At 38.3% G+C, this 23,903-nt stretch overlaps 2 protein-coding genes across 21 annotated transcripts; one reads left to right on the forward strand and one right to left on the reverse strand.

Annotated features, from left to right (window-relative positions):
• Positions 1-5,165: 5,165 nt before the first annotated feature.
• On the reverse strand, positions 5,166-10,176 carry rmi1 (RMI1, RecQ mediated genome instability 1, homolog (S. cerevisiae)). Of its 9 annotated transcripts, none has more exons than XM_048592754.1 (3): positions 9,756-9,849; positions 9,082-9,365; positions 5,166-7,296 (listed from the first exon to the last, which is right to left on the reverse strand). In XM_048592754.1, exon 3 carries the CDS (start codon positions 7,246-7,248, stop codon positions 5,302-5,304), a length of 1,947 nt encoding a protein of 648 aa, XP_048448711.1. In that variant the 5' UTR covers positions 7,249-7,296; positions 9,082-9,365; positions 9,756-9,849; the 3' UTR covers positions 5,166-5,301. The 9 variants fall into 9 exon arrangements, with proteins under 9 accessions (XP_048448711.1, XP_048448724.1, XP_048448740.1 ...); XM_048592767.1 differs by having other exon boundaries at positions 9,082-9,150; positions 9,756-9,844; XM_048592783.1 differs by lacking the exons at positions 9,082-9,365; positions 9,756-9,849 and adding an exon at positions 9,920-10,176.
• Positions 10,177-10,212: 36 nt separating this feature from the next.
• On the forward strand, positions 10,213-23,289 carry hnrnpk (heterogeneous nuclear ribonucleoprotein K). 12 transcript variants are annotated; one of them, XM_020534890.2, is made up of 15 exons: positions 10,213-10,340; positions 14,601-14,724; positions 15,925-16,022; positions 16,192-16,248; positions 17,354-17,397; positions 18,294-18,366; positions 18,534-18,656; positions 19,065-19,193; positions 19,478-19,812; positions 20,268-20,319; positions 20,723-20,738; positions 20,831-20,898; positions 21,343-21,512; positions 22,144-22,217; positions 22,650-22,701. In XM_020534890.2, the coding sequence occupies exons 2-14, from the start codon at positions 14,652-14,654 to the stop codon at positions 22,172-22,174; spliced, it is 1,269 nt and encodes a 422-aa protein (XP_020390479.1). In that variant the 5' UTR covers positions 10,213-10,340; positions 14,601-14,651; the 3' UTR covers positions 22,175-22,217; positions 22,650-22,701. The 12 variants fall into 12 exon arrangements, with proteins under 12 accessions (XP_020390479.1, XP_020390485.1, XP_020390486.1 ...); XM_020534896.2 differs by having other exon boundaries at positions 14,601-14,700; XM_020534897.2 differs by having other exon boundaries at positions 14,601-14,700; positions 18,543-18,656.
• The last annotated feature ends 614 nt before the right edge of the window (positions 23,290-23,903 follow it).

A 23,903-nucleotide genomic window follows, 5' to 3' on the forward strand; every position in this document is an offset into this window, starting at 1 on the left:
GTGACTCATTTTGCTTGCGCTAATGACTTTAAATCATAAAGCTTTGTTGCTCGCACGGTGCACTAATTGAGAATTATTTTCTTCCATTTAACCAAACATTTGGTTTACATTTACTGGAAACTAATTAGACAACTTGTGCAGGTCACATTGTGATTGGTGGTCTAATATTTAGTTTTCTCATATAGCTAAAAAAGTGTCAGGACTATACCTTAAGATTGATGGTATTAATCTACACTGAATAATGTTTTTTTTTAACCATTGCGAACAATTGATTAATTAAATCTAATCTGTACTTATTGTTTAATTATCATCCTAGCATATTCAACAATTCGTTAGAAGAGTTTTGAAAGGTTATCTTACACTGTACGTAATTTTCCAAAGAATACAAGGATAACAATTGATAAAATGTCTGTCCTTGTGAATTTGTTATGTAATATAAAGGCTGAAGTCATAACTCACACTATGCATAAAGTTGTGAACTAAAATCTAATTCTACCAAATACTTTCTTCGTGGTCAGTGAGATAGGTTTCTTTTTCCAAATAAAGCTGATAAAATATCAGACCCTAAAGCATGCATATAAAATCAGGCAGAATAGATGTTTTGTGGTAGTGATGAATATGGCAGATAGAACAAACAAATCAAAACATTAATTATACTGTGTTACCTGCAAATTGGTTTCAGAAAATCTAGCCCAAAAGAGGTGACTACATATGAAGGTGATTCAAAATACAATGAAACCTGGATTGCATTTTAGGATCAATGTGACCCCAAATTAGCATCTTGTGAATAGTGTTTTGATTACAAGACAGTGAACAGAGAGTGAACCAAAAGCAAAATATTCCAAAAGCTTTAAATATGAACAAAATAAAATGCTGGAAACAGTTAGCAGATCAACCAGAAGCTGTGAAAGAACAAGTGAGTTTATTTTGGTGTGGTTCCATCATTAAAACTAGTATAAACTAGAGTGCATAAGCGATGTTTTATTTCTTATTCTTTCATGGGATTTGGACATCACTGACAGGTCCAACATTTGTTACCAATCTCAAATTAACTTTGAAGCTCGTTAGGCAATTTTAAAGTCAACCAAATTGCTGAGAACCTAAAGTCACATATCAGCCAGACCAAATAAGGACAACAGATTTCCTTCCCCAAAAAGTATTAGTAAATGAGTTAGGTTTTTACAACAATGATAATTTCATGAATTTCATTAAGTGAATGTCGATAACAGTAGCTGCTGTATTGGAAACCTTGGACATTGTCCAGTGACATAACCACTTGACCATCATCCCTAGGGGTCAGCGTTGGAACAATTGCTATGTTCAAATGTATACAACTAATTAGTACTGGGTACAGATCAAATAATACCAAACTTTGCATGCAATGCAAAAGTAGATTACTTGACTTGCAAAGAGATCTGTACACATTTTCTGGATTACATACATAGACAGATTAGTAAATAAAACCAAAAAAACTGCAGATGCTGTAAATCAGAAACAAAAAGAAGAGGAAGGGTTCTGAGGGTCTTTCCACAGATGCTGCCAGACCTACTGAGCTTTTCCAGCACTTTTTTTTGTTGTAGACAAATTAGTAGATTGGATAGGTACCTGTTAGTTTACATTTAATCACAGAATCGCCCAATGCTAATTTTTTTTGTCTGGGGTCTGTTTAAGGGTTGCATCTGTTAAGGGGCTTGTTAGTGGTTGGTGCACAACTGTGCAATGATAGTCAATTAGATAATTTAAGGTTTATTCAACATTCAGGTGAAAAGCATGCCGGCTCAACCATTCCATGTAAGTGTCCCTCAATCTTTCGTCCTTTAATCCCTTGAGAATTCTTGATTCCCTTCTCCATCATATGCATGTTTAGCTTCTCCTTAAGTGAATCTCTAATATTCACTTCAACCACTCCCTGTAGACGCTAGCTACTTAAGTAGAAATATTACTTCTGAATTCCCTGCTGGATTTATCAGTGGTTATTTTATTTTCATTGTCCCCAGTAACACACTTTCCAACAAAAGGAAACATTTCCTCTGTTGTGAAACATGAATCCTAAACAAAGTTTGTAATAGAACAAGTTTGGAAGTTATGAAGCTCTTTTCTTCAATTATACCTGCTTAAATTGTAAATCAAATTTCAAGTGGAGTGTTTATTCCTCAGGTAACATTAAGGCCATCAGATGCAAACCTGCCTTTTCAATCTGGAAATAGTTTCCATTCAGGCTTCATATTTGATTATTATAAACGAGTTACAAGGCCAGACTCATGGTAAAAAGTGTGTATTTACTATGTGTTACGCATGGATAGCTTTATGTTTTGATTCTGTTCCGAACATTGGTGAAATAGTTAGAAATCCGTTATTTAAAGATGTATTATTGCAATAGGTACTAACACAGCTAAAACATTTTGCAGGTCTCCTCTAGTTATTGGAGGTGTGGAGTTATAGAGATGAAATGGCTTGGACATTTCGATGGCATGGGAAGAGTGGCTTGAGGAGGGAATTGCATGGGATATAAATGATATAGGAGGGAATAGATGGCACAGGAATTGTGGATGCAATTAAAGAATTGGTGAACTACACAGATGTCTTGCAGATCTCCACTCCTTCAATGGCATGACATCATTGTATCTGTGTTTGCCATTTTGCAGGTGCAACAAATTAATTATAATCCAACACTTTCTATATAATGCTGTATTTTTTTCTTTTCGCTTAATTATCCAATCCTTTTCTGAATGTTAGTAATCTGTTTCCAATACTTTTTCAGGCAGTACATCCCAGATCATAAGAATTCAGTGTATAAATAAATCATGTTCGCTCTGGTTCTTATGCCAATCACCTTAAATCAGTTTCTTTGGTTATGGCTCATGATTGAGAGTTCTAATATAAAAGCAAAATACTGCAGATGTTGGAAATCTAAAATAAAAATGTCAGTAAGGCAGCATCTGTAGAAAGAAAGAGTTAATATCTCAGGTCAATAACCTCTCAATGGGAATCTGACTGTGCAATTGGGGGTTAGAATATACAATTAGGAGTAGCCATTTGGCACCTTGAAGGATGCTGGTTTGGCTATAGCCTCAAATTCACATTCTTGCCTAATCCTATTAACCACAGACTATGTAGCTCCACATTGAAAGTATTCAAATACCCTCATCCCCTACTCTCTGGGAAACAGAATTTGAAAACATTGTGATACAAGAGAAAAAGATTTCTTACCTCCACCTTAAGCAGAAGACCTCTAATGTTGTTCAAACTGTGTCCTCTAGTTCTTGCATCTCCCACAAAGGGTAACATTCTTTCGATATTCACCCTGACAAATCCACTCAGGATCTTATGTCTCAATAAGATCACCTCATATTTTTCTAAAGTCCAATGTACTCAGGTCTAGCCTATCCAACCTTTTCTCATACCTAAGACTTGGCTAGGGAGAGGGGATAGGCTAAGTGAACATTTTCTGAATTGTTTTTAATGCATTATTTAGATTAAATCACACAAATCAAAATGGCAGATGCAGCAGGGTAGGTAGCGTTCTGCCTCCCGAGCCCCTCTGCATCCTTTATCCTTTTCACTTGCATCTTCATCTTTTTCTTTTCGGCTGCTGCTGCCACCTTTTGTGGAGATCAGGTGGTCCTGGGCGGCTGGCAGTGGGAGTAGATAGCATGGGGCAGTAAGGTCGAGCCCTTGCGGAGTGCAAGTCCAGCGCAGCTAGGTGCTTACGAACTGTGGTATAGAACTGTTAATGCCGTTTCTTTGTTTTTCTACGTTTTAGTAAAAAGACTGTAATATTTAACTTTTTAAACGTTGTTTTCCTTATTTTTCTGCTTTGTAACCAAGATTCTGTGCCTAGGTACCTTTGTACCTAAGATGGCACCATAGGTGGCAACTTGTAAACTTTTCACTGTACTCATGTGAGTGTGTGTGACAATAAACCTAATGCAATTCAATTCAGCTGGCTATCAAAACCATTACAGCACATCTAGAGGAGAAATGGGACAGGTAAGAACATAAGAACTAGGAGCAGGAGTAGGCCATCTGGCCCTTCGAGCCTGCTCCGCCATTCAATAAGATCATGGCTGATCCTTTCGTGGACTCAAATCCGCTTACCCGCGTTCTCACCGCATCCCTTAATTCCTTTATTGTTCAAAAAAAACTACCTTTTTTTTTTAAAAAAGACCCTTCTGATGAAGGGTCTAGGCCCGAAGCGTCAGCCTTCCTGCTCCTGTGATGCTGCTTGGCCTGCTGTGTTCAGCCAGCTCTACACCTTGCTATCTCAGGTATTGCTACGCTCTATCTTTGGGACAGAAACCTTGCATTTCCAGATTCCATTCATACCTGTCCTATGCTATCCACTCAGGGCCATAACTCCACGCCAGGCCTATATGAAATTTATTATATATAGAGGGTAGGTCAATCATCACAGCACACAAATGAGAAAAGTACATAAACAATAAATGACTCCCACATTTTAATGAATGAAGGAGTTTAAAATTTGAAAGGTCTATTATGCAACTGTTGTATTGTGGAACTATCCATTGCATTACATAGCTGGAAAAAAAAAGACATGCAGGTAGTTCTGCTATAAAGCATGATTCATTAGTGCGAATTGGCTGTAACGTAATTGATGAATAGTGGACACTGTTTGGATAACATGAACTTTCTGCTGTACAGGTATAGCAATTTTCTGTACCAATTTCCCTATAACACGATTTTCTATAGCGCACTCACACAAGAACGCAACTATTGCATTATAGGAGAACTACCTGCATATCAAAAGCTTTCCGCCTTGCATTCATTAAGACAGATACAAGAATACCATATTTCAAAGGGAGCAACAAACATGTTTTAGAACAGTAAAATTACTCAGATGTTCAGTCCTAGAGTCATGATTTCACACTGCGTATGATCAGGATGTCATAATGCAGAGATAAATAGGAAACTGACAATTAACAAAAACAGCTCACTCGCTCTGCAACAAAAATGATTCTACCTTATCAATAATTTGTAGCAAGTTATCTCATTACAGTACATTCTGCATTTTCCTGAAAAAGTTGAATATGCTAACTTCAGTAGTTAAATTGCATTTTTAGTGTCTTCATGCCGGTTGAAGCAAAGACCATCAAACAACAGGGTAAATTCTAGCTGCTTGAAAGTTAACAATGAAAAAATTAAAACATTTTAAAAATTGTTTATTTTTCAGAAGTCAAATTTCACAAGTTAAACACATGTATTTTAATTTGATTAAAATAATCCTCCAAATCTGTAATGCAATAGCACACAGAAAATAAATCTCAAACTCCAGTTGTTTAATTATTTAATCACCATTCTTTCTGAATGTACCCGGCATTCTAAATGCTGCAGGTCTTCTACAGTTACTTCACGGAAAGCCAAGACTCTAGCAGTAGTTAGAGTTGGGTTAAATTCAATAGTCATTAGACAACAAAGGTCCACCAACTCCTGTTGGCATTTTTGTAACCCCACGGTTATCTTTTGCTGTTGATTAGGACATTTTATTGAGTTTCTCATTTCAGCTACTGAAAAACCAATCAAGCTTCTCAAAATGTTATCACCAAGTTCTACATCCATGTAGGCAGTACCATCTGATATTCTAGCTTTAATACTCCACAGTCCATCATTACTTGTGAGTTTGTCCAGTAAGGTAACAATGAACCCTTTGATTTGTACCACAGTTATTACATCAGGTTTCTTATCTAAAAGAATATTTAGGTATGTAAACGGTAGAGAATTCAATCCCACAAATTGATCGTTGACCTTTCTTCCATTCATATTGCTTATTCCTGCATCATCATTATGAAAATTGCCTCCAGTGCCAGAAGAACCTGAAATTACTTTAGACATGGTGCACAGAATTTCAGGTACAGAGTCGTTCTTTGGCCTTCTGTCAAAGGACTCATACAGCGTTAATGAATTAAGCTGTTCCTTTCTCAGTTCCGTAGTGAGAACAGTTGTATTATTTATTCCTTCCACAGGAGTAATGCCTGTCTTTTTCATGGAATTGTGATCATTTAGCATGGAACCCGGCCTTGCATTTTCAGTATGTATGCCACTTTTAAGAAGGTTAGCTTGGCTTTTTATTTGAGAGCCAGAAGTATTATCAGCAGCTAATACACTTTGCTCATGGCATGTACTGGGTCTGCTATCTGTTGCTTCTGCAACATGCTTTACGTTATTTCTCTGTGGCTGTTCTACTAAGGATTTGAGAGATTTTGGGGACTGGCTCATTGCTCTATCATGCTCAGTTTCTGCATTCAATTCACCCTGGATGAACAAATCATCAAATTCATCCATGGGAAACTCATCAAAGTCTTCATCATTACAATCTATTAATTCCCTATCTTCTCTTTGAAATCCTCTGGACATTTCTGGAGTCTGGGAGTCCATACTTTGCCATCTGCTGCTCAAAGGCTGTGTGCAATTGGAAACACAACTTAAAGTGCCAGTTCTACTACAATATCCACTTTCAGAATCAATTCTGGACTCCAAAAACAGATCATTTTCATCAAAACCAGCCAAAAGCTCATCATCCGAAGGTTCCAAGAGCTGAGGCATCCCATTAGTCCTTTCGGCTGTATTTTGATTATTATTCACTCTGGTTACAGCAGTATCATATGGTTCCCCAATTAACCTTGCAAGTAGTCTCTCTTGGGAGTTTTCTTCCATAAGAGATTCCACTTCACCCCCCAACATCCTTACATTTTCAGGTTTAATAAGCAGAACTCCTAATCGGCAGGCAATATTACCCAGCAACAAGATTTTTGTGCCTGGTAAAAGGCCGCTATGCAAAGCAGGAATAGGCTTATATTCCATACCTTGAAGCTCCTGGACTCCGTCCGTTAATTGCAGCATCAACATTCGGGTTGGTTTTGCTTCCCAAGATCTTTGCGATATTTGTGTTGATGTCACTTGTTCATTAGTAGTGTCCTTTCCCCTGATTTTTTGCAGCTGGCTGTATGCAGCTTGGCTGACATCAACTAGTGAATCAATCTGCAAGCAGTAAAATCCATTGAGGTCGCATTTCTGCATTTCAGAGATTCCTTCTGGCAAAATTGGATACTCCAGATCTCGGAGATCAGTAAGAAGCCATTGCTCAAAAACTTGTTTGTTGATTTGGGCCTGCGTTAAAGTAACACCTTGGTTCTCCTGTTGAATCCACTCTACACATGCCTGAAGCCAATGTGAAGGAACTTTGAGATGCCATGTTGCTTCCAACCAAGTTTCAATTCTTGCAGAGATCATTTTGGTTTTCTAAATTTCATTTAATGGGCTTGAACACCATACACAAACCTAAAAAGAAATCACAAGATATTTGCTTTGTTTTGTCTATTTGGTACTACATTTTAATGCCCTGTGCATACCTACTTGTTCTTCAATCAAGCATTTGGCAACACAATCTCTACAGCCTTCAGGATTAAGGATGGCAGGCACGAGGGTATCCTACCATCTACAAGTTCCCCTCCCAGTCACGTGTTACATCATCATTCCTTCATAATCACTTGATCACTAACCTAGTGATCTAGTCCAGTGTCACATAATCCACAACCTACTTAAAGGTAATTATGGTTTCAAAGTAAGAGTGCGTCTTCAATTGCAGCTCAGAAACAAATTTTAAAAATCCTTTGTAAAAGCCAACACTCTCAGTCACCTAGAGCCGCATACCTTACAATAACATCAATCTGACAGAATGAAATTGAATCACTTTTATATATATATGATGGGGCACAAGGAATTCTGCAGCAATAAACCCATTTCCAGTGTCACGAATGGTTGTCCAACCTCTCAAAGGCACCAAATCAGGAGTGTGATGGAATACTTCACTTGCCTAGATAGATGTAGTTCCAACAACACAAGAAGCTCAATACCATCCAAGACAAGGTAATCCATCCACAATCATCTATATTCAATTTGTTCAAAACTATAACACACAGTGGCAGTAATGTGCAACATCTACAAGATGCACTGAAGTAACTTGCCAAACTTCTGCTAAACATGCAGTTTGGCATTTGCCAAACCACGGCCTCTACGACCTAGTACAAAGCCAGCAGATGTATGGAAATACCATTCCATGTTCCCATTCAAGTCACACACCATCTTAATTTGGAACTCTTGTTGTTGGGCCAAAATCCTGGAACTCTCTTAACACTGGGCATGCCTAAACCCAAAAGACTCCCAGCAGCTCAAGCAGCTAGCTCTCTACCACCTCTAAGTTTCTAATTAGGGATGTGTAATAAATGCAGACCTAATCCAACAATGACCAGATTTTTGAAAAAAGTCATCAAAATTTCATTTTGACATCCTTGGTCAGTTATGGACCAGTGTCAATGGGTCAAATAAGCAACTTCTGCTCCTACATCATGGCTGATAATAATCCTTGAATTCATTTTCCTGCCTTTTCCCCATAACTGTTGATTATTTTTATGTGTAGAAATCTGCCTATCACAGCCTCAAGTATACTTAACAACTCAGCCTCAACAGTCGGCTACACTAAAAAATTCCAGAAATTTGTCACTGAGGATGTCACTAAAATCCTACTCATCTCTGCCATAAATGTATAATTCCTTGCTCAAAGATTACACCCTCTGCTTTTAGACTCTCCCACACAGGGAATCAACTTCTCTGCAACTACCCTGTCAAGTCCCCTAAGAATCGCTCAATAAGGTCTCGTCACATTCTTCTGAACCTTGAGTATAGATCTAGCCTATTCAATCCAAGGAATCCCAACATGTCTAGGATGAACCTAGTGAACTTTCTTTGGCTGTCTTCAATACCAATATATATTTCCCTATTAAAAGGGACCAAAACTGTTCACACTATTCCAAATGTAATCTGACTAATGCCTTGTATAGTATTAGCAAGACGCCCCTACTTTGATTCTACATTCGCTTTGAAATCAGAGCCACATTCCATTTGCTTTCTCTGTTACCCACTGAACTTGGACGCTAGTTTTTAAATGCACGTTCAAGGACCCCAAACTGCTCCCGGCTGCACCTTTCTCAATTTGAATAATATCCTGCTCGTATACTCCTACATTATATTCAGTCTGCCAAGTTTTTGCCTACCTAATTAACTTACCTGTATCCATCCGTAGTACTCTATTACCATCACTACTTGCTTTTCCACTTATTTTTGTCACCCACGAACCTGGCAACAGCACATTTACTTTATTACCAAACTGTAATACCCTCGGCATGGTTTTCATTTAAATTTTCTGTAAATCGTCATTGATGTCAGACAGTAAAGATGGACTGTAATCCACAGCGTCTTTCAAAACCCATACAGTTTAAGACAATAAGGTCCTCCACGACCATGCCTCATACGAGAAAGACTAAAACCAAAATACTACGGATGCTGGAAACCTGAAGTAAAAACGGAAAAATGCTGGAAACTTTCAACGAATCATGCACCTTATACGTAGGGGGAAACTTAACTGAGGATCCAAATAAGAAGTCACCGGACCCAACAGTTACTTATTTATCTCTCCAAATGTTTCCTGACCAGCTAACTATTTCCATCTATTTACTTAATTGAGGGAGATGGATTCAAACGGAAGATAAGGTAATGCATTTTTAAAAATGCGATTGCTAAATAAAGTAATCTTATCCTACATCTTTAGAAACTACTGCTATTATTGCAAGCGTTGAAACCCACAGGACGAGCAAACCGACTGGAACTCGAATCCATCAAAGGCCTACAAAGTAAAAGCTACTTGGACCAAAGCTGTTCTACCTCGACGATCAATACTCAACCTATATTAACGCTGCCCTCCAATGTCACGCTGTGTACGTTATACAAGTCCCGACCCCCCCGCCATTCCCTCCACCTTTCCTTCTCCAGCGACACCAACTACACTTTTTCCAGAATTTACTCTCCCGCCCGCGCGCCCGCGGATCCAACTCTCGCGACATCTCACAGTTCTTCATCGTTTGGTTGTTGTTTCATGATCTGCTCGCTACAACATACAGATATAAAAGAACAACTATATGAAACAATATTTATTATGCAGTCACGATTTTTAAAAAAGCAGTTCTAAAGGGCTATAACTTGAAATACTTGGTGAGAACCGTATACATGACATGTTTTATATAATTTTATATTTTAACCGACAACGGGGCCAACCGATTTGATTAACGGGTATATTGACCAATCGCAACAAGAGGGCTCTCCGGTCACGTCACCAGGGTGCTGGGCGGAGCTGCATCTGCACCAACCAGAGCCCGGGACCGCGGACTGGGGCTTCTGGGTAAAGCAGTCGGTGCCACACCAGAGCGATCCATTTTGTTTCGCTCGTCCTGATAGCTGAGCTCGGATCCTGTTCGCAGCTTTTAGCTTTGGTAAGGTATTAGACTTAGTAGCGTACCATACTTGATTTATTTCTGCTTTTCTGAAAAACAAAATCTGAACGTAGTCATAAATAGGCAAGAAACGTTCGCGTTTTTTTTAAGAGGAATGCGATTATTGGGAAGCTCATGTTCATCGTTAGCGTGGATGTTGTGGGTGGATGTGGAAGACATCTTACTTCGGTGCCTTGGTTTTTTAAAACATTCAGATTACCGCACGATAACAAAAATTGGCGATTTTTTTTTCTTTCCGAATCGAATAACTTCCTTTTTTTTTAGAAGTTTGTCTGAAATGTATGAAACCACCACGGAGTATGGGCCTAGTTGGTGTGGCTGATTGCGGCCTTATTCCCTGATGCCGTCGTTTGTCGTCTCGGACTCTTTGTCGAGTCACGGGGTAAATGGCGGCGGGCTTCATCCTCCCTCCTTCCCTCCCCCTCCCCCACTGAAAAGGAAAAGGCAATCGATCGCGAGTGCCTCAGAGTACGAACCGCGCCGCCATTTTAGAGACGGTTGTTGTCGGAATGGCTGTCGGGTTCTGGAGGTGGTTTGGGTTCGCCCTTTCTCCCTGAGGCAGAGAGGGAGGGTGCGAGCGGGATCCGTCACCGCCGCCAATTGGACAACGGATCGGGCCGTAGTGCAATTGATTCGGTCCCTGATCCTCGGCACGTTTCGCTGTCTCATTGCATCGGCCATTTTGAGGTTGTTCACTGCAGCTGGAGGCAGTGGGTTTTTATTGAGCACAGACCTCTTACGCCGATCACAATATTTGCGGCCGAAATGGTGGAGGTAGTCTTCCTCCGTGACATTTTGTCGTTGACCATGTGTTAATGTAAACCGTCTGGCTAGACGGGGCCGTTACTTTGCCGCTGTTGTTTAATAATTACCATCCTTGTATGTTACAGGTTCTGAGATATTCCCGCTCCATTTGCATCACGATGGCGCTCGAGTGGCCGGATTTCATCCGACACGCGCTTTTTTGTTTCGCCCACGTGTTGCTTTATATTTAGGGGGCTACAGTTTATGTCTTGGGCCATACGTGATGTGATAAATTTCTCATTTTGAAGAAGCCGAAATTTGCATCTGAAACCCCCAACGTCCTAAGACGATTTAGCATCAGATTTTAGTGTTCGTAGTTGGCTCATAAAAAATGTTATGTTCCCATTCTCTTCAGGCGCTCAAACCATTTTGAGGTAAATTAGGCGCTCAGCCTATTATTCCAGAACGTGTCTTGGATTGACGTTAAGTTCAAGTCTGGTTTTGGTCTTGAAACCAGATTTCTTCTGGGCACATATATATAAATTCTACCACCATTTACAAGTGGATTTTTTTTTTCTCAATTTAACAAGTTGGGATGTTAGTTCTATCAAAACACTTTCTTTCTGATCCCAAAGAAACAAAAATTGGCTGTAATTCCACCGTTTGCTTTAGGTGGGGAGAAAATGTCACATGATAAATATGAATTGAATTTGCAAGTTTAATTTAAAATGCAGAGATAAATGTGCAACTGCGTGTTTAAAACCAGTATCCCTGTCCTAAATTATTCCATAGCTTTGACAGTTGAGTTTACTAAGGAATTGAATTGTTAGGGAAATAATTCTGGATGAATTTAGACCTCTTTCTTCCCCACCCACCCCACAATTGCACTAGTGGCAACATTTATAGTTTAGTGCTAGCTAGTGACTTGCACATGATGCTTATCTCAGTCTTGTTGTCTTAACATCTTCATGGTTTGAAGTCCTCTGCTTCTTCCATGAACCGAAGCGCACCAGTTCCCCAAAACCATAGCAGTCTTTACTGATTTCTGGTTAACTTAATGTGCTAGTTACAGATAAAAGGACGCAGCTACGGAGACTGTCCTATAATTATAGAAATGAGAGCCAGAGTGGGATAGTCTTTGTGACTCAATCTTAGAATGACCCATCTATCAATGGAGACTATCAAGGCTGTTCTTTACTTCTGTAAAGTAAGCCTTCAGTCGTCTAAACTCTAACTGATCCAACATTGTCTTCATTGTAACTTGGGGCCATTGTCCCACAAATTAAAGTCAGTCTCCTCTGGGTGCTCTGGTTTCCTGCCACAGTCCAAAGGTGTGCTGGTTAAGTGGATTGGCCATGCTTAAAAGTATCCTATGGTGTCCAGGAATGTGCAGATTAGAGGGTTATCCATGGTTTTAAAACCCCATATGGGGATATGGGATGGGTCTGGGTGGAATGCTGTTGGTGCAGACTTGTTGGGCACAATCTGAGCTAATGGGATTGTAGAATTCTAATTTTTTTTCCTACACTGATAAAATAGTTAACCCTTTGCAAACTTGACCAAAACTAATCATACTTTGGATGACATCTCACTAAGACCATGCATGTCTCCAGTAAAGCACCCCTCGTCCTTTTTATTGCATTTCTTTTACAGTAAACCTGAAAATTTCACTTGTTTTTCTAATCACTTGCTGAACCTGCATGCCAACTTTAAGATTCGTGTGCAAGTGTTTCTTGTGTTCCTTTTGGTAAAGTATACTAGTCCTCCCCAACTGTATCAGCACAGTTTCCTGCTCTTGCCCAGAATTTGCTTCAGTTTTCCATCTCCTTTATGTTCTGCAGTTGTGGTATTTTACTAAACGTTATTGGCAACTTGCCATTCTTTAGAGGATGGCATGCCTATAATTAGCTTTGAGAGTCAGTGATCTCAATGATTACCTGAACAATACCTGTCATCCTGCCTTCCCTTTCTGGTTTCTGTATATCCATTGTGATGTGGTTTTGATTTTTTGATAGTCACAGAAGTGTTCAGCGTGGGAATGGACCCTTCAGCCTAACTTGTCCATGGCAACCAGTTTTCCTAAACTGACCTAGTCCCATTTGCCAATGTTTTGGCCCTTATCTCTCTCTCTTTTTTCCTATCAGTGTATCTGTCCAAATGTCTTTAAGTTTTGTAATTGTACCTGCCTCTACCACTTCCTTTGGCATCTTGTTCCACGTATGTGCCACCCTTTGGAGCAAGTTGCCCCTCTTGGTCTTAAATATATGCCTTCTAGTTTTGTCTTGCAGACTAGCTGCATAACCAACCTCCATCGTTAAAAAAGTCTTCCCCGTTTTCTCGGCATTCTAAAAGAGCTGTTTTCCCCATGTGTGCGGGCAGCAAAATATCATTAATGGGTAACTTGAAGCTTTAATAATGGCCCATGTGCCTACCAACAATTTAGTAAACCAGTACCACCTTACACTCAATTCAGTATGCTGTATTTCCTGTTCAGTATGGTTGGCAAATTGGGGGGGAATCTGTTCCATGCCATTTTGAATTTACTTCCTTGCACATCTAGATTTTTTTTTGTCCGTAACCTGTTCCGGCCTTCCAATGAACCTCTTCATGAGCATGAAGAGCACCATTTGTTCTGAACTTAATACTGTCATTTTTAAATTCAATTCATGGGCATTTTCCCATTGTTTTTTTTTTAAGTTTGAATCTTGTTTTTCAGGTACTTGCATTTGGGTTAATCTTTTACCTGGCACTTACACTCTTGGGTAAATGTTTTCATCAGTGCCATTGTACTTTTTTGATCCATGAGGTCTTTCAACCTTTTATTCTTCCATTTTGACAGTGTATAACTCACATGTTTCTACCTGTCGGTTTCTGAAGAAATCGGTCTAGTCAGTGTTCACTCATTCTCTCGACAGGTGATGTCAGATTTGCTAAGTTTCTAATACTGTTTAGTTTATATAACATGTAACTTTTTGTCTTGTTTAAATAAACTGGCTTATCCAAAAACACGACTGAACTAAAGCAAAGTGATTCTTAGTGTGAAAGTGAATACTGTAAATCAAGCCATCTTGAGTTGTGATAATAAACATACTGTGCTGCCATGTAGTGTTTAAAAATCATGTAATGAAAAGATTTGGAATTGTGCACATTGGGGAAAGAGGTTTAAATATTATTTGTTGCAGCTAATATTTTCACGCTTTCTGCGGGCCTTGTGCAAGAAGACTGAAGTTCATTCATTGCATTTGTTTGAGGTCATATGTTCAGGATGAATTGAGCACCTAAAAAAGCTCTTTGTATCTTGAATTGCATTTTTTCAAAATTAAATAAATACAAGAAATTCACTTTTGGGTGAACTTATAATTTTGATTAATTCAAATTAATATTAATCATGAGTGACTAATAAGAACAATACTACTTTCCTGTAGTCTATATTGGATGAATGACTTGCTTTAGCAACTGAGTATTAAATAATTCGGGGAAAATTTTGTCTTACAGACTAGCTGCAAAACAAGTTTTGCGTATTAATCGCAGTACTTGATACCTAAAATGGAAACTGATCAGCAAGACATCAAATATAACAGCCCAGAGACCAACGGTAGTAGTCTTAGCCCTGGTTCTTGTATGTTTTGCTTTTTTTGCATTTCTTGTATTGATAGTAATAAGATTATTAACTTTTGCACTAATGTTACCTTGATATGACATGAACTGATTTTGTATTTAATTGTTTTCCTGAAGTGATATAGCAGTTTTGAATCAAGTTAAAGTTTGGGAATATTGTCTGCGTGTGCATAGGAGAAAGTTGCATTGTGTGAACCTTTTGAATGAGTTGGAGAAATGTTTTCCTCATTTGTCTGCAAATTCTTTCATTTCTCTTCCCATTTAATCAGTTTGCACCTCACATTATGTGCCCTACCATGTTCTGTGTTTTTCCACTGTATGTCTTTCTAACTGCAACTTCTGTTGCACCCTCCAGTGTTCGTACGGTTGGTTACAATCATAGCAACTTGAATGTTGTTGTACGTCAAGATTATTCCATTGTCCTCTGGATCCCCAACCTCTGCTTGATTTTGACTTTCTTTCTATACGCACCACCATTTTCAGAATCTGACTCTCTATTGACATTGCACATGCCTTTCAGTAATCTTACCATCTTAAGATCTCTTACTGGGGTCATTTTACTGTTGAAGTCTCTACATGTTTTACCCACCCATTTATAAATTCATCTCACCAAACAACATTCTCCCTTGGCTGACCATTTATCTTTCACTGTGAAGTGGTGTACCGCACTGACGGCTGTGTATTGCAAACATTGGCCAATCCGCACTTCTAAAGATGACAGCTAACTTTCCAATAAAAATGACTTCTCTCCACAGATGAATAATTGCTGTCTAGTGTTTTACACTAAAATCTGATCCAGTAACTAGAATTGTATATAGATAACTAGAATTGTATGTAGACAGTACAAATTTAATTCAAACTTTTCTAGTTAGATATTAAGTTTTTTGACCAGATTCGGCAGATAATGTAACAATTGTATTAAATGAGAACAAATTGCATGTGATATTGGAGTGTGCATTTTCTAGGTTGGATTGTTGAACATTGCTGTTACCTTGCATAGAAGGTAAGTGGGACAGTAAAGCAATATGGAAGGACTTGTAGGTTATTTTGTTCTAACCGTGCTCTTAACTAAATGTTAACAAATTGTACAACCAGGGTGCAAATGAAGCACTGAATTGCCAATATTTTGATGTTAGACTTAATGTGCCATAAATGTTTACATGAAGCTTGATATTTTAAAAAAAACACGCAAAACTTTCAGGCAAACGTCCTGCTGAGGACCATGATGGAGAGCAAGCCTTTAAGAGGTCTCGGAATAATGACCAGTGTGTGGAACTACGACTTCTGTTGCAGAGCAAGGTGAGAACTTTCTAGTTTCAAGCAGTGGGTGATTGGCAAACTGTTTCAGTATTTAATGTTGAGTAGAATAAGAGGATACATAACTGTATTTGGACATTTGAGTGTTACTTTTGAATGCACAAAGATGTAGCGAACATTGCTTAGAATTTAACTTTGATTTCTTTTTAAGAATGCTGGAGCAGTAATTGGAAAAGGTGGCAAAAATATCAAGTCATTGCGTACAGACGTGAGTATACATCTATAGTGTAGGTTAAGATGTATGAGATCTAGTGCTTAAGTCAATAACTTTTTCAGTAAGTTGGTAACTTGTAACTGAAATTTTGCTGTCTTCATTGTGTTGTGATTATATTGATAGTCAGTCAGTGAAACTATGAACATTTTAAAATGAGTTAATTATACTGTTCTGGGAGGACAGAGCCATTTGTAATATTGTGTAATCTATTATTCTGAAATTTTATAGATGGGCTAGATCTGAGGAGATATCATTAAACACTTTATTAAAAAACTAGGATGCAGTTTTAAATTTATCATAGTTGAGTGTCTTTAAGGTGTCCATATCTGTAACAATCCTTGATTGCAGCTTATCCTATTTGTGATCTACAATATTAAATGGAGAAACATTGCAGGTGGCTAGTATAATCCAGAGTTTCCCAGAGTCAGAACTTATCTTTTTTTTTAAAGATGTCCATCTGTTCTTACTTCAACAGCTATACAGATGTACGTGAAGGACAAAGACTGCTTTATGTAAAGAAGAATGCTTGATATGAAATTGGGTATAGAACAGTGTTAAACTATGTTTCCATAGATGGGAGGGAATGTTTTGAGAAAAATGAAGTTGAACAGAATTGTAATTTTTATATTAGCTAGCATAAATAGATGCCCTGTAGCAGAATAGGTTTAATGTTAACTTCTTTTAGTGATTTGTATTTATTTCCCTTGTTATAAGGTGAAATACTGTTTAAAGTAACTGTTTGTTCTAAAATTATAGTTATGAAGTGTCTCGTAGAGTCTTCAGAAGTCTGTACAGAGGATATATAGAGTGATGAGAATAGATTTTTTTAATATCATTCAATTAAAATTTACTCCTTTTCCCCCCTCTTCCCTCTCCTTGTTTTTTTGGCCATTTATCTCCGTTGCCCTTGTACTGGATCGACATGTTCCCTGCGTTGCCCATCATGACGTTGACCCATCTGCCCCTTGAACGCCCATCTGAATACCCTGGTTGGCTATGCCCATAATGTGCTCAAATGCCAATGGGCACCAATACCTGAACTTCACTGAATGCCCTTGCCCAATGCCAACAACCACGAACGCCTTTGTGACCAATGCAGTACAATGCCAGTGTATCAGTCCCAGACAGCAGTGGCCCCGAGCGGTATGTCCCAACAGTTTATGACTCACTGCCTGATTAGAACAAGGAATTGTATCTATATAACCTGAATTTGTTGTTATTAATTAGTAGTCCCTTATAGAAAGTGTACTGTTTTCAAGTTATTTTCTGTCTATTTTCCCCATTAAGTCTTTTGTGGCTGGTCTTTATTACGTGAGTTGCCCACCCAGAGCAATCCACTAATTCATTTTAATGGAAGGAGCACAGCTTCAAGTGTTGCATATTTGCTGCATTTTAAATCATTTGTTAAATCTGTCTTTCCTGCACTATCCTTGTACATCTTGCTCCCCACATTCATAGTCTTACAAGCTAACTTCTGTCACCATTCACTTCTTCACTTTCATTTGTTCTGTCTCATTTTTTTTTTTTTTTACTTTTTTTTTGTTTGATTTCCTGCAGGGGCATAGTGCTGTTACCACAACTAGTTTCTTAACCTTTTTTCTCCAAACTTGTCAAACACCTCTTTTAATGCTGTACTCCATGATACTCACATTCTTCTGCTTTTGCCTATGAAAAGGTGTGCCAAAATTGCTAATCTATTTCCAGGGGTTTCTCAAATTGCTGGTGGTGGGGAGGAATGATTTTTTTCCACTTTCTGCTCTCAGCTATACGTCGTTTTTCTTGCCCACTTAATCTGAGCCCTTCCAGTTATCCATTTTTTCCAAAGCTGTCTTAATTTGAAACATTAATTAGTTTTAAATTTGCATGTTTATTAGTAAATATTTATAATGGGGGTTACTAAATACTTATTTAAAATTTAATTGTTAATGTGTGAACTGAGTAAATGTTACATTGTTTCAGAATGCTATGAATGGCTTACTCACTGATTTTGTTTCCTTTCTTCTCCTTTAAATTGTCAATGGTTTAAAAAAATTTGGCAGCATATTGAGTATAAATGCAGATATTGAAACAATTGGAGATATATTATCGAAGATCATCCCAACTTTGGAAGAGGTGAGTTGTGTTCTTTCTTCAGAAAGTTACAATGTAAATGAGATGTAGCCTTGCAGTTGTAACAGTTGAGTTACATTAGCAGTCTACAACTCGGCTTTAAAGTCAATGAAAACATGTAGGAAACCTGGATACCAGTTCAAGAATTTTATGCTTCTGTTCAACTTTTGACCTTACAGTATCAACACTATAAAGGAAAGGATTTTGACTGCGAACTAAGAATGCTTGTTCACCAAAGCCAAGCTGGAAGCATCATTGGCGTCAAGGGAGTAAAGATAAAGGAGCTGAGAGAGGTAGGTCGTATCGCCTGTTTTGTGTGACAGGTATTAGTTCTGATTATTTCAGTGAAGAAAATATTTTGCTTCTAGCAAGATTATTGTATCCACATGCATCTGGAAGTCCACTGGGTTTATTTTCTGCATGTCTAAAATTCCTGTCTGGAATTTGGTCTGAAAAATCTGTCTAACCATTTTGAGGCTGCCTTGATGAGGCAGATTCTCAACGCTTGGGCTTTGCAAACCATCAGAGCTGTCTTAAGAACTAATACAACTTTAATTCTGTGGTTACCTATTGAGGGCCAAGGTAGGACTACATTGTGGTGCTGTGAAATTTTGTCATATCTAAACTAGTGGTAAATTAATATTCCATTGTCTAAACTTTGAGGTATTTTGTTGTAAGTTGATTTTTCTCCTTGATTCTAGACAACACAGACAACTATTAAACTGTTCCAGGAGTGTTGTCCTCATTCAACAGATAGAGTCGTTCTGCTTGGTGGTAAGCCAGACAGAGTGGTGGAGTGTATCAAGATTATCCTGGGACTATTGGCAGAGGTTGGCGTTCTTTATCCTTCTGCATTTACATGAAAGTATTGTTTTACTGATCTTTGTTCACATGTATTCTGTAGTGAGGGAAAGTAATTGGTAAATTTAAAGTTTGGCTTTAAATTTTTCATGTAGGGCTTGGCTGCTAATTTGGGAAACGATGACTGCTGGAATGATATTGACTTTAAGGGATTGGAAGCTGTTTGGGTTTTGATGTAGAGTGAAATGTTAATTTCAAATAACATTGAGATTTCCCACAAGCAAGCAAGTAACACTTTTTTTTTTGTCTCAAGTCTCCCGTCAAAGGACGTGCACAGCCATATGATCCAAATTTCTACGATGAAACCTATGATTATGGTGGCTTTACAATGATGTTTGATGACCGAGGAAGACGTCCAGTTCCCTTTCAGATGCGTGGCAGGGGTGGGCCCCATCCTCCCTCTCCTGGATATGAGCGCAGGGGTCCCATGGGACTTGCAGGCAGAGGAGGCCGTCCAATGCCCCCACCCAGAAGAGATGCTTATGATGACATGAGCCCACCGACACGTAGGGGCCCACCACCTCTGCCTCGTGCTGCAAGAGGTGGTAGAGGTGGTCGTATTCTTCCTCCCCCACCTCCACCTAGAGGGTAAGCTTGCTGTTACTGCTGGCAGCACTGATCACAAACAATCCTTCAGGATTGTCGTTTATTTTCTACCAGTGTATGCAGTATTCGCATGTTTATTATTTGCATGACAACTTGCAATAGCTTCTGTTTTGAAATATTGGAGTTAGTCTGATTTAATTGATTTTAATTTGACAATTCAAGATATTAAATTGGCCTTCAGTAAAAAGTTTTTTAAAAAAAAATGCAAACAGCAAATGTTTGTATTGAATGGATACATTGTGTATCAGTTCATACTGTATCACCATGGAACAATTTCCAGCATATTTTGCTGGAAACAAGTTAAATGTGATTCAAAATAGTTAATTCATGATGTTTGCTATATTGTTTAGACAACAGGCTGTACCATCCTGACTTGCCAAAGTAGTCTGGATTTGGGGCAGTTGCTGTGTTTACAAATAGCTCCTATTTCATTGTAGTGACCGTACTCTCTATGGCAGGAACAGAATGAATGATCGCTATGATGGAATGGTGAGTCTTGATTTCTTCTTAAAACCTGTCTTCCTGGCACTAGCTTTAACAGGTGCACATGGGTAGCATTCTTCTCTCCCTAATGGTAGTGGGTAAAACTTCAAACTTCTTAAGTTATTTTACAGCTGCTTGCATATTGGAAAAGGAATCTCACTTTTGGGTGTGTTATGGCTTAGTGCAGACTATTACTGCAGTTATCTGTCTAGCTTTTCTTTGCCCACCCACCCTGTACTTAATGTGCAATTAAATTTATTGTTGCTGGTGTTGTAATTGTTTGTTTAATATCTTGTATGCTAGTTGTAGCCATGGTTAAATTTGGAGGTTATTTATTTATAAATATCTTTAATCTAATCTATTTTCTCTTGTGTTCCCCCCACACCCACCAAAATATCCTCATGTGTAGGGTGGTTCTGGATATGGTGAGTTTGCTTTATTCTGTTGTTCAAGTATATTAATTAGATTATTTTATCTAAGTTTTTGGTTATTTGAGATTTTCTTAATTGGTTTTCAGGTAGCCGTGGTGGATATGGAGATTTGGGAGGCCCGATCATTACTACACAAGTCACAATCCCTAAAGATGTAAGTTGTATTTCATTTAAATTCATTACCAAGCTCCTGTATAGCAAAGTATGTTAATCGGGTTGTGTCTAGGCTAAAAGTGATTATCCAAATCCACTTCCAGTATTCAGTGACAACCATTTGTCAATTTTATTTGCTCTAAAATTCAAAATGTGGAATATATTGTTGACACAATGGTATGCGTAAGCAATATTTTTGGGCTAGGTAGTTTATGCATTTCTCACAATGGATTTAAAATTTGAACATGTGGCTTTCTCTCTATATTTCCTCTGATTTTGCATTTAGTCACTAGTATAGCTTAATTATTGAACAACAGCTCTTCTAGGATGTTACCGTGCAATAGGCCCAGTTCAGTCTAGGGGGATTTCAGTTCATGCAGGGCTGTTTGAGAAAGTAGTTGCATGTTATAATATGCATCAACCAATCACTTTTTTAATGTAACAGCTGGCTGGTTCTATAATCGGTAAAGGAGGTCAAAGAATTAAGCAAATTCGTCATGAGTCTGGAGCATCTATTAAGATTGATGAACCTCTTGAAGGCTCTGAGGATCGCATAATCACCATTACAGGCACACAGGACCAGATCCAGAATGCACAGTATCTGCTGCAGAACAGGCAAGTAGTAATAAAGGGTGCTTTTTATTTTATTTAGCAACTAAATGGACTTCCTCTTTCTATCCTTTTTTGTCTGTCGGGCAGAGATAAGACTTGAGCACCATTTCATTTAAGTTTTCATCATTTGAGATCTGACTTTAGAGCTTAGTTTATTCACTGCCAACTAAATTCAACAAATGGTATCTGCTGTTTAAATGTTTTTAAAAATGCCTTTTTGTGAATAGTAAATTTCACTTGTATAATAAAACTTCATTAATTTTAATGATAAGTATAGAAGATCAGTCAACTTGGATTGTGGTCTGGTTCTGTGTGGAAGACTAGTGATTTTGTTGTTTTTGACAGTTGGATTGACAACAAATCACAGTCTACCATATAGCGCAGATCATATCTCTCCAGAAAGTTCTGTTCAATCTTCCAGTAAATAATTAATCTTCTGCAACAGCAAACTACCATTTTCTGTCATCTTAAATTATAATTCCTGTGCTGTGCTGTCCTGTTTTATAAACAAGCTTTGGTTAACTGAAATTTTAGTGCTGGGTCGAATTGATCTGCACTCGCACCCGAACATTGATTTGAAAAAAATAATGTTTGGTCAAATTAGTTTATTTTTTTTTACCTGGTTTCTCCCCAGTGCAGCTACAGCAGCCGCTTTGCGCCCTTAAGCTGACCCGTGCGTTCAGATACCGCAGCTCCACACGAGATAAGGTCAGTTTGGTAGTGGGAATGGTTTTGTTTTGGTGGTGGAAAGGGTCAGTTTGGGAAATTGAATTTATGCACAATTGGGTGTGCAATATTGCTGATAACCTCTGAAGGCAAAGATTTCCTTCAAGTTCAGAATATCAAACTTTCGACCCAGCACTAGTGAATTGCTTTAATTGCATGATTTGAAAGCACAGTTTTATATATTGAACAGTGTTGGAAAATGTTCTGACCAAACTTAGGCAACCAGAACTAATCCCTGTTGCAGTAAAATTCCTGAGTTTAAATGTAAACTTATGGGTTGGAGGTTTGGCTTTCGTTTTGGCCATTTTTAGTGAGGATATGGTATGGGTCAAAGTAAATTTGAGGGGCTTATCTTGATGTCTGAATTTTAACAGTACCAAATCTCAATCTAATTCTGTGCTTTCCTTTTCACAGTGTGAGGCAGTACTCTGGGGAGTTCTTGTAAAACAAAAAAGCGGAGAAGATTGAAGGAATACATCACTGCTTTTTTGTCACTGCTTTTTGTTTGAAGAGCCAACATTCCTGCTTACATAGATCACACTGGGAGCATAGATCATATTCTGCTTTTCATCATTTGTCATGTTTTAATTAGTGAACCTTAGCACAGCTTAGACAGTTTGAATTTTCCAACAGTGACAGTGGATTCTGGGTTTTATGTTTTGTTCTGAATGTTTCAGTGGTTTATTGTATTTTCCTGTAATATGGTAACATTAAGATGTACACTGTTTATGGACAATAGTACTGGTAGTTTAAATGTGCCAGATCCATTCAGTAAATGTGCAGAATGCAATCTTGTTTTGTAAGGAACATTTTATGGTTTTTAAAATAAACTAGGTAAACTAAACTTGTGTATTTTGCTTGAGGATGATTTGCTCCTCATACTTTTGCTAGCTGGGAAGATCAGTGAGCAAAAGTTGACTCAAGTTGCCAATGCAACTGGATGGATCCCTCTCAGCCGTTTTTATTTGGAATGATAGCTAGAATTGCTTATGCTCACAAGAATTGTCTTCCACTGATTGCTCTAATATTAAATGTTATCCTAGTTTGCTCAGAACTATTAAAATGTCTCCACTGAGATCATTTAAGCATTTCATTGTAACCTATGCAAATTGTTACTACTGTATCAGATGTTCTGGAGTAATCAAATAGCTGAACGAGATTGATCTAATACAGAAACTTGAACTAGTCTGGTGTTATAATTGAACTGAAGCAGCATGCATGGAGTTAAGGTAAGGTTCTGGTAATTGATTAAAATGAAGGCTGCCACTTTGCCATGGAACTGCTGGCCTGGATCTTAAGGTAATTTTTTTCTTGTCACTGGATTGGAATTGCAACCAAAGATTAGCCTGTTTGAAATAGCTAATGCTACAGGAGTTGCTGGTGTATGACTTACCAGTTCTGCTGGAATAGAGAGTTTGATTGAGAAGTGGCCTATGTGACCCAAGTGAAAAAATGGAACTGACCTGTCCTCCTCAATGTAAGGAATCTGCTTGAGGGGTAAGTGCAGAGCAGCAGTTCAGTACTCGTAGCTGTAATGGACTGGAGAATATTTTTGTCCAGGTGTCTGATCAACTTTGGACATTGCACTCTAAGAAAAACAGAGAAATTTTGGGGATAGCAGGAACTGCAGATGCTGGAGAATCTGAGATAACAAGGTGTAGAGCTGAA

The sequence above is a fragment of the Rhincodon typus genome, chromosome 3 (genome assembly GCF_021869965.1).
Source record: "Rhincodon typus isolate 14 chromosome 3, sRhiTyp1.1, whole genome shotgun sequence".
NCBI lineage: Eukaryota > Metazoa > Chordata > Chondrichthyes > Orectolobiformes > Rhincodontidae > Rhincodon > Rhincodon typus.